The sequence below is a fragment of the Volvox carteri genome, assembly GCF_000143455.1.
Source record: "Volvox carteri f. nagariensis unplaced genomic scaffold VOLCAscaffold_131, whole genome shotgun sequence".
Lineage (NCBI taxonomy): Eukaryota > Viridiplantae > Chlorophyta > Chlorophyceae > Chlamydomonadales > Volvocaceae > Volvox > Volvox carteri.
The window spans coordinates 32,603-42,941 of NW_003307674.1; the positions used below are offsets into that span (position 1 = coordinate 32,603).

General features: G+C 55.7%; 3 protein-coding genes across 3 annotated transcripts; 2 read left to right on the forward strand and 1 right to left on the reverse strand.

Moving 5' to 3' along the window:
- Positions 1-2,132: 2,132 nt before the first annotated feature.
- Positions 2,133-3,762, forward strand: VOLCADRAFT_100618 (uncharacterized protein; the record flags this gene model as incomplete). Its single annotated transcript, XM_002959168.1, has 3 exons — positions 2,133-2,171; positions 3,095-3,252; positions 3,456-3,762. 3 exons carry the CDS (start codon positions 2,133-2,135, stop codon positions 3,760-3,762), a joined length of 504 nt encoding a protein of 167 aa, XP_002959214.1.
- A 1,026-nt stretch (positions 3,763-4,788) lies between these two features.
- VOLCADRAFT_100619 (uncharacterized protein) lies at positions 4,789-6,798 on the reverse strand (the record flags this gene model as incomplete). Its single annotated transcript, XM_002959179.1, has 5 exons — positions 4,789-5,172; positions 5,356-5,920; positions 6,458-6,472; positions 6,556-6,708; positions 6,788-6,798. 5 exons carry the CDS (start codon positions 6,796-6,798, stop codon positions 4,789-4,791), a joined length of 1,128 nt encoding a protein of 375 aa, XP_002959225.1.
- Positions 6,799-8,979: 2,181 nt separating this feature from the next.
- On the forward strand, positions 8,980-9,575 carry VOLCADRAFT_100620 (uncharacterized protein; the record flags this gene model as incomplete). Its single annotated transcript, XM_002959169.1, has 2 exons — positions 8,980-9,230; positions 9,416-9,575. The coding sequence occupies 2 exons, from the start codon at positions 8,980-8,982 to the stop codon at positions 9,573-9,575; spliced, it is 411 nt and encodes a 136-aa protein (XP_002959215.1).
- Between the last annotated feature and the right edge of the window lie 764 nt (positions 9,576-10,339).

Below are 10,339 nucleotides of genomic sequence, written 5' to 3' on the forward strand. Positions count from 1 at the left end.
ATACACAAAGCCCAGCATGCGAAGCTCAACTTGCGAAGCTAGATGCGCAAGGAATTGTATCGCGCAAAGCACAAGAGTTGCGTAAAGAGCAGCGTGGTACAAATACAGAACTGCAAAGCCCAGAACACAAAGTATAGCAAGGTCCAAGGCGGAACAAACTAAATCTCGCAAAGCCTAGCCTCCCAAGCTAGCAGTTGATGCAGTTAATGGACCAGCATCGCGCTGGGCCGTAATTATCGACTGCAAACGGTCGACAGCTGGATTTCAGGGCGGTCGGCTACGAGCATGCTCTATTGCGAAAAGTCGAGCGCAAAAAGCCCGGAAACGCAAAGGCCAATGCGGAACGCGAAAAGCCGGACACACAACAAACGTGGACGTTCCAGCTGGCTGCCGAAGAGCAAGGCTGCGGACGAAGAGCAAGGCACGATTAGCGCCCAAAGTTCAGCCGGAGACGTGCACAAAACAAAGTCAGACACGCGCAAGTGAACGTGCACACGGAACAAAGCTAAGTGCATAAAGGGCAACCTGCAAAGTGCAATCGCTGGACGGCTGGCCACCGTGCCGCAGCATACTGTAATGCTGATGCGCGGACGCATGATCATGAGAGACAGATATGAAACACGAACAACGCAAAACCGTGTGGTCGCATTAACAGGAAAAAAAAAACGCGGCGAGGGTCGAATCGAACCGAAGACTCGGTGGACAGACGGAGGGACAGACGGACGGACGGACGGACGGACTAGACGCGGGCTGCTTCGCCCGCGAGGGGGCCATAGTCCCCCGCTGAACTCCGTGTTGCACAGTGCTGTCGTAAGCGCATACGGCATAGCATAGCATAGCATAGCGCGTACGGCATAGCACAGCATAGCATAGCTCGTACGGCATAGCATAGCATATCGCGTACGGCATAGCGTAGCACATACGGCATAGCGTGCACGGCATAGCGCGTACGGTGTGTACGGCGCGGTCATGCTACACGCGGTCATGCTGTAAGTTTTAATGTGGAGAGTTCCACGCGCAAAGTAGAACACGCGACGGCATAGCGTGTACGGCGTACGGCGTATGGCGCGTACGGCATAGCACGCGGCGTGCCGAACGAAAAAACGAAAAAAAGCGGCGACAACGGGACGCGAACCGGCACCCTCTCAGCGAATCATCACCACCATCCTCGTATCCATAGTAGTACACGACATGATGTCACTCCATGTTGCCTGTACCATTTGCGCCCATTCTATTTACGGTGTACGGTGTATGGCGCGTACGGTGTATGGTGCGTACGGCGTATGGCGTGTACGGCACAGCGCGTACGGCGCGTACGGCATAGCGCGTATGGCGCGTACGGCGTGTATGGCTTAGCGTGTACGGCATAGCATAGCGTGTACGGCATAGCATAGCGCGTATGGCACAGCATAGCATAGCGTGTACGGCATAGCATAGCGCCTACGGCATAGCATAGCATAACAAAGCGTAGCGCAGCATAGCATAGCGTAGTGTAGCATAGCATAGCATAGCGTGTACGGCATAGCATAGCGGGTACGGCACAGCATAGCATAGCGTGTACGGCATAGCATAGCGCCTACGGCATAGCATAGCATAACATAGCGTAGTGCAGCATAGCATAGCATAGCAGAGCATAGCGTGTACGGCATAGCATAGCATAGCATAGCTATGCTATGGAACTGGTTTAGGTAGTCGGTATGCTGCAATGGGAGCGGTGAAAGCCGGACATCGGTAAGGTAAGGTGGTACCGTTACCATCGAAAACTGGTGCACGGCACCAGCACCACCACCTGACACAAGGACATTCGACCACGGAAGGAATGCCGTACACGCTTAAGACATGTAATTGCGTGTTGTACTGTGTGTTGGATTGCGTGTACGGCTTTCCTTGAACTGCGCATTGTGTGTCGATGCTTCGGTGCGTGTTGCACTGCACCCCGCCAGCACCATAGTGCTGCGGTGCGGTGCGGCGCGGTGCAGTACGGTGCCGTACAGTGCGGTGCGGCGCGGTGCGATGTGGTGCAGTGCGGCGCGGTGCAGTCATGGTCCTGAATGAAAAAAACGTGCAGGCGCCGGGATCGACCCAGGGACTGTGGCTCCCAGTGTTGGAGCTAGCATGCACAACGAGGTAATATGTTCCGATGCTCCAGAGCTGCGGTGCGGTGCGGTACGGTGCGGTGCGTGCTCCCGAACGAAAAAATAGAAAAAAATGTGCAGGCGCCGGATGGAGCCTGCGACCGCGGCTCCCACATGGTGATGGAGCTAGCGCGCGCAACGAAGCGGTCCGCGCCGATGCTCAGGGGCGCGTTGCGTCACCCGAGCTGCAGTGCGGTGCGGTACGGTGCGGTGCGCGCTCCCGAACGAAAAACAAAGGAAAAGACACAGGGGCGCCGGGATCGAGCCAGCAACCGCGGCTCCCACACGGTGACGGAGCAAGCATGATGACATAGCACGACGATGCACGATGAGCCGAGACAGGACACATGTTGTGCAGTGTGCGGTCCCAAACAAAATACGAAAAAAAACGCGGTACACGACCCAGCGAACGCGACCGACCGCGCAAACCGTCCCGCGGGTCAGGTTGTGTTGCACATCGCACTTCGGTGCGCGTTGCGTTTCTATTCCTTGCTATTCTTGCTATCGTTTCTACTCACTGCTATTCGTCGTTTCTATTCGTTGCTACTGCTTTGCAACATGGACTGACCTTGTATCGTGTAGGACGTGCAGACGAGGATGGCGATGAATAGCCATCAATGGCGATGAACAACCGATGATGTGCCGAGATGTTGTCGTCTGGCGCAAATTGGTTAGCGAGCCGATGCACGTAAAGAGGCCAGCTTCACGAAATACCGCGCAGCTTATGTTGGCGGCGCGACTAGTTTACAACCGCCAGCTTTAAAGCAACCGCTCAGCCGCGGTACCGTATATGAAAATAAGTAAACTGGATGCGTATATATGCGGTGCAATTATATTGTAGCGAGCCAACGTTCGTGAACAAAACAGCTTCACAAAATGCCGTACAGCCTACACGGACAATGTTGGACAAGCACTGCACACTTCAGTGCGCGTCAAATTGCGTGGTTCTGTGCACGTAGAATTGCGCGTTGAATTGCACGTTTAATTGCACGTCGAGTTGTGTGGTGGGTTGCACGTTAAAACGCGCGAGTCGGCACATGCCAAATTGCGCAGTGCAGTGCGGCCAATGTGTTGCGATTTGCGCTGTTTTGCGATTCGCGCGTTCAATCGCGGTGCGGTGCGGTGCGGTGCGGTGCGGTGCGGTGCGGTGCGGTGCGGTGCAGTGCGGTGCAGCGCGGTGCGCGGTCCCAAACGAGACAAACAAAAAAACTCATGCGCAGGGATCGAGCCGGCGACCGCGGCTCCCATTCGGCGTCGGAGCTAGCACACACACCACAAGCGGTGCGCCCCGATGCAACGTGGCGCATCGCGCGGCCACAGGTGTGGTGCGGTGCGGTGCAGTGCCCGCGCAGTGTGGCGCGGTGCGGTGCAATGCCGTGCGGTGCGGTGCGGCGCGGACAACGAAGCGGTGCACGGCGATGCTCGGGGGCGCATTGCGCGGGCCCAGGCGTGGAGCAGTGCACTCTGGGACGACGCGATGCGGTGCACAGTCCAGAACGAAAAGAAAATAACAATAAACGACGACGACGCGAAAAACGAACCACGTGACGACGAAGGCAGCGCTCCCGGACGAAAAATAGAAGAAAGAAACGTGCAGGCGCCGGGCGACGAAGCTGGCGATCCGTAACGTAAAAAAGGACAAAAAAACGCGCGGACGCCGGGATCGAACCGGCGACTGCGGCTCCCACTCGACGTCGGAGCTAGCGTGCCCGTCGAAGCGGCGCACGGTCATGCTCTGGGGCGACTTGCGCGGGCCCAGGTGTGGTGCGAATGCGGTGCAATCCACGTGCGACGCGGCGCGCCGAACGAAAAAACGAAAAAAAGCGGCGACGACGGGACGCGAACCGGCGACCGCGGCTCCCACGCGGCGACGGAGCTAGCGAAAACGACGCAGCTCCGAAACCGCGGACAAAAAGGCGAAAAACGGCAACTTACCAAACGTCAACCCGGACGGACGGACACGCGGACGCCCCCCCCAGCCTAAGGTCTCCGTCCCGACGACGGAACGACTAAACGTCGTCCGTCTAACGTCGGGACTACGACGACGGACGGACGGCTGCCTCAGCCTAAGGCCTCCGCTAGACTACTACGTAGTCGCTACGGCTACGGAGGGACGGAGGGACAGCGAATCGGCCTAAGGCCTCCGCTTTCCTACTTCGTAGGAGCTACGGCTAGATGCCCAAAGAGGTAGATGCCCAAATTATGACGCTGCAGTTCAACGTACAGGACAAACTATAAAATGCAGGTCAACGCAGGAGCACGCAACGATCCACACGTATAGTCGAACGAACACGTTAAATCGAAACGTACAAAGTAAGGCGCAGAAGCCGCAATCCTCCGAACGGACGTAATGAGTCTCAAACAGCGAAGAGTACACCGTGAATATCAAACAATGCAACTATAATCGTCCAAAACTAAGCGCGGCAACTACAATGCTTCGCGCCGGCAGCAAATCCGGAGACAGTAAGTCAAACAGGAAACAAAAAAACAGGCATAAAAGATCAACAGCCAAACCAGAGGGCGTCAACTGTGCGTCCGCACACATGTAAAAAACAAAAAGGAGGTCGAAATACAATATCCGACACGCATGCGGCCTGCACAGCCCGCAGATATCAGAGTCGATCCCGCAGTGTAGGCGCCATACGCGCTGCAGCTATTGTTGGAAGGCGGTGACAAAAGTGATGCGCCCGATGGTGTGAGTAGTTGCTGTGCCGACGATGCTGAATGGCCGTGACGCACAAAACGCGGACCGGAGTTCAACGTCATCATACGACAGGTCCGTAAAGAATCCAGGGAGCTGGCGCAACACATCCGGGCTGTTGGTGCATACCGGGTACTGCTGCTGATTGACCGTCAATATAAGTGGCAGGACTTTGCGGTCGTTGATGACGCAGCTAACGCTGGGGTTGGGGGACAGGCTAGCGCGAGCATGGGCGCCGTCCTGCGGCAGGGTCGTGATACTCCCAGGCCACTCACGCTGCTCCCATGCCAACAACATGCTGCTAGTCTCGGATACTGCCGATTGCTGCGCATGCTGCTGCGTAGCGCTGATGAACGCGCGCACATGAGCAGGGAAACTGCGTATGTCCTGACCGGGTCAGACTGCCGCAGCAGTGAGTGTGCCGTTTATCCACACGGTTGGACTATACTGCGAATTAGCGCCACTTATTTTGGCACCAAAAAGGTAGAGCGGAATGCTGCTGCTGCCGGCGTCACTGACAAGATGGCAATAAACCGGCGGGGTGTCCGGATCGTACGCAAGGTGAACCTCCCCAACCCGGACGTCGTTTATGTCAGTACAAGCTACGTATGCGCTGATCTTTTGGAACGGCCCGCTGACGAAGGGTTCCCCAAACGGCAAAACAAGGAGCGTGCTGCCGTCATTTGAATAGCTGGCCTCATTTAACGGTGGCTTCATATACGGGTTCAAAGTAGGCAACCGCAGGCGGGCCGTAAGGGTACTCCACATGCGCCTAGCTTGAGTATACTTCAGTTCGCTCATGCTGGTGGTCTTAAAAGTGGTTACCAAAACGCCCGCAAAGCGACTGACGACGTGAGGCGGCAAAATTGCCGACCGAACGTGCGTAAAGTCTACTACGGATCCATAGCACTTATTCGCCTGGAGACTAGCTAGGATGGCACCGTCAGTCTGAACGAGGACAATACCATTTGCTGCCGGGCCACCCACGATGGTCGCAGTGTTGCACCTCAGCCCGCTCCACAGGCGGCCGACGCCGACTTGCACGGGCCCGGCCGTAAAGGTAAGCTGAAAGCTTACCGAGATACTGTCGGGGTCGTACGTCGGATGGGCGATATTAAAGGTACGAGCTTGAATTGAAGCTACAAGACAGAAAACGTCTAAGACATATACGCGCTAAGAAGATCACCGAAGTAGGTTACTTTTATACACAGACGGACGGACGGAGAGAGATGTAGGTCTTTTATTTGTACTAGCAGAGCAAGGTCCAAGTACTAGCCCGACTGCTTACGTAAAGAAGACTATATTGGCGGGTCGAGCAGTACAAGATTCATATAAAGAGAGCAGAACGAAAGTACCGGATCCAAACGGCGCAAACAGCAAATGAATTTAAGACGTCCAACACATTTCAGCGCAGAGCAGGCCGCGTCGTTCATGCATGAAGTCCACAACGACCAAACGCAACAGTTGAATCGCACAGCCGGTAGTCGGCAAAGCCAATGCATCAAATGTGTACAAGGCGAGATTATATTACAGACACTTCAAGACAGCGGCACAGCCGCAAACGCAAACGCACAACGAAGCACGGCTCGCAAGGAGCCCGGCTACAACGTCTAAGTCTTACCTTGAAGCGCGAGCACTGCACGAAGCGCAGAGACGCAAACACAACCGCAAAACGAAACACATCTAGCATTGAACTCGATTGCAATGTCTAAGCCTTACCTCGAAGCGGGGGCACTGCAGGAAGCAGGGCTAGTCGGAGTTGCGGTTGATGCCGAGCTCGCGGTGGCTTCAGGCGTACTTCCCGGCGTGGTTGTTTCTTGGTGCGGCTGTTTCGCCGGCAGCGGAGAAGGCGGATCTATAGTGGCAAGGCGCCTGCGGTATAACGAGCGCAGTGAACAGAGAGTACCGACTACTTAATAGTAAACAGCGGGCGCAGCGAGGAGCAACTCACTTGGGTCCCATGTTGGCGAGAGGAACGTAAAAGTTTCAGTAGGCAGAAGTCGTAATTGAGGGAGGACACAATGCTCTACATTCCAGGCAGGCCTGGGTTTTATACTTTTTACAGCGCACGTACGCCTGCGCAACCTTGAGGTGACGCAACTTTGTTCTCACGACCCGATCGGATTTCATTCGCCAGGTGTAACCGACCTTGGGCGAACCTTGGCGCGTGCTTGCAATAGGACAACTACGACTCCCGCGAACATGCGCGGTTGAACGTGCAAAGTCGAATACGGAACAAAGCTATGCTCATAAAGCTTAAAATGCAGAAATAGGACCGCAAAGCCGAGGCGTGAACGTTGCAGTCGGTTGGGTCGAATTGCGAGCACGGCTTAGTACGGAGGTTATTAATTTGTATATCGAACGCGCAGAGTCGAAGAGCAGCCGAATACACAAAGCCCAGCATGCGAAGCTCAACTTGCGAAGCTAGATGCGCAAGGAATTGTATCGCGCAAAGCACAAGAGTTGCGTAAAGAGCAGCGTGGTACAAATACAGAACTGCAAAGCCCAGAACACAAAGTATAGCAAGGTCCAAGGCGGAACAAACTAAATCTCGCAAAGCCTAGCCTCCCAAGCTAGCAGTTGATGCAGTTAATGGACCAGCATCGCGCTGGGCCGTAATTATCGACTGCAAACGGTCGACAGCTGGATTTCAGGGCGGTCGGCTACGAGCATGCTCTATTGCGAAAAGTCGAGCGCAAAAAGCCCGGAAACGCAAAGGCCAATGCGGAACGCGAAAAGCCGGACACACAACAAACGTGGACGTTCCAGCTGGCTGCCGAAGAGCAAGGCTGCGGACGAAGAGCAAGGCACGATTAGCGCCCAAAGTTCAGCCGGAGACGTGCACAAAACAAAGTCAGACATGCGCAAGTGAACGTGCACACGGAACAAAGCTAAGTGCATAAAGGGCAACCTGCAAAGTGCGATCGCTGGACGGCTGGCCACCGTGCCGCAGCATACTGTAATGCTGATGCGCGGATGCATGATCATGAGAGACAGATATGAAACACGAACAACGCAAAACCGTGTGGTCGCATTAACAGGAAAAAAAAAACGCGGCGAGGGTCGAATCGAACCGAAGACTCTGTGGACAGACGGAGGGACAGACGGACGGACGGACGGATGGACGGACGGACGGACGGACGGATGGACGGACGGACGGACGGACTAGACGCGGGCTGCTTCGCCCGCGAGGGGGCCGTAGTCCCCCGGCTGGACGGCACGAGTCCGACGTAGTGTGGCTTAGTATGTTTGAGTAATGTGCTGACACATAAAGACGCGGTGCAATCCATGCGGTGCAGTGTGGTGCACCGAAGGAAGGAAGGCCAAAAAAGCGGTGAACACTTACCGTGCGTGACTATGGAGACCTTGCAGGAAATGTCGTATTTAACGCCATCCAGTATTTAACACCACCGCCACCGCCACCACCGCCACCACCACCACTGCCACCACCGCCACCACCGCTTTGCAACGTGGACTGACCTTGTATCGTGTAGGACGTGCAGACGAGGATGGCGATGAATAGCCATCGATGGTGATGAACAACCGTTGATGTGCCGAGATGTTGTCGTGGGATCGAGCCGGCGACTGCGGCTCCCACACGGTGACAGAGATAGCACGATGATACAGCACGACGAAGCACGACGAGCCGAGACATAGCTGGTGGGGTGCGCGGTCTCAATGGAAATAAAAAAAACGCGGTACACGACCCAGCGAACACGACCGAGTGCGCAAACTGTCCCGTGGGTCAGGTTGTGTTGCACATCACACTTCGGTGCGCGTTGTGTTTCTATTCCTTGCTATTCTTGCTATCGTTTCTACTCACTGCTATTCGTTGTTTCTATTCATTGCTACTGCTTTGCAACGTGGACTGACCTTGTATCGTGTAGGATGTGCAGATGAGGATGGCGATGAATAGCCATCGATGGCGATGAACAACCGTTGATGTGCCGAGATGTTGTCGTCTGGCAAAAATCGGTTAGCGAGCCGATGCATGTAAAGAGGCCAGCTTCGCGAAATACCGCGCAGCTTATGTCGGCAGCGCAACTAGTCTACAACCGCCAGCTTTAAAGCAACCGTATCTGAAAATAAGTAAACCGGATGCGTATATATGCGGTGCAATTATATTGTAGCGAGGCAACGTCCATGAACAAAACAGCTTCACAAAATGCCGTACAGCCTACACGGACAACGTTGGACAAGCACTGCACAGTTCAGTGCGCGTCAAATTGCGTGGTTTGGTGTACATTAAATTGCGCGTTGAATTGCATGTTTAATTGCACGTCGAGTTGTGTGGTGGGTTGCGCGTTAAAATGCGCGAGTCGGCACATGTCAAATTGCGCAGTGCGGTGCAGGCAATGTTTTGCGATTTGCGCGTTAAATCGTGGTGGAGTGCGGTGCGGTGCGGTAAACGGTCCCGAACGAAAAAACAAAAAGAAACTCATGCACCGGGATCGAGCCGGCGACCGCGGTTCCCACTCAGTGTCGGAGCTAGCGCACACCACAAGCAGTGAGCGCCGATACTCCGGGGCGCATTGCGCGGGTCCAGGTGTGGTGCGGTGCGATGCACTGCCACACGCAGTGTGGCGCGGTGCGGTGCAACGCGGTGCAGTGCGGTGCGGCGCGGACACCGAAGCGGTGCACGGCGATGCTCGGGGGCGCATTGCACGGGCCCAGGCGTGGAGCAGTGCAGTCCGGGACGACGCGGTGTCCGGTGCACGGTCCAGAACGAAAAGAAATGAACAATAAATGACGACGACGCGAAAAACGAACCACGCGACGACGAAGGCAGCGCTCCCGAACGAAAAATAGAAGAATAGGCGACGAAGCCAGCGAGCCGCAACGTAAAAGCGGATGAAACGACGCGCCGGCGCGGGGATCGAACCGGCGACTACGGCTCCCACTCGACGTCAGAGCTAGCGCGCCCGACGAAGCGGCGCACGGCCATGCTCCGGGGCGCCTTCCGCGGGCCCAGGTGTGGTGCGGTGCGATGCGGTGTGGTGCGGCGCGGTGCGGTGCGGTGCGAAAAAACGAAAAAAAGCGGCGACGGTGGGGCGCGAACCGGCGACCGCGGCTCCCACGCGGCGACGGAGCTAGCGAAAACGACGCAGCTCCGAAACCGCGGACAAAAAGACGAAAAACGGCAACTTACCAAACGTCAACCTGGACGGACGGACACGCGGACGCCCCCCGCAGCCTAAGGTCTCCGTCCCGACGACGGAACGACTAAACGTCGTCCGTCTAACGTCGGGACTACGACGACTGCACACAACTATATCAAGAGTTACACACATGCAGACATACAATGTGCACAGAATCACGTGTTCTATATACCTAGGTATATGGGTATGCCCCTCTGGTGCCCGTAATAGGTTTGTCTGAGGGAGCACCAGTGGTGTCGTGGTTGCATATATGGGTCCTTTGCCGCAGACTAGACTCGAGTTTATCCTCGACTGGTGCACAAAAACATGCATGTTTTGTAGCATTGTACGGTGGGCCGCTGGCT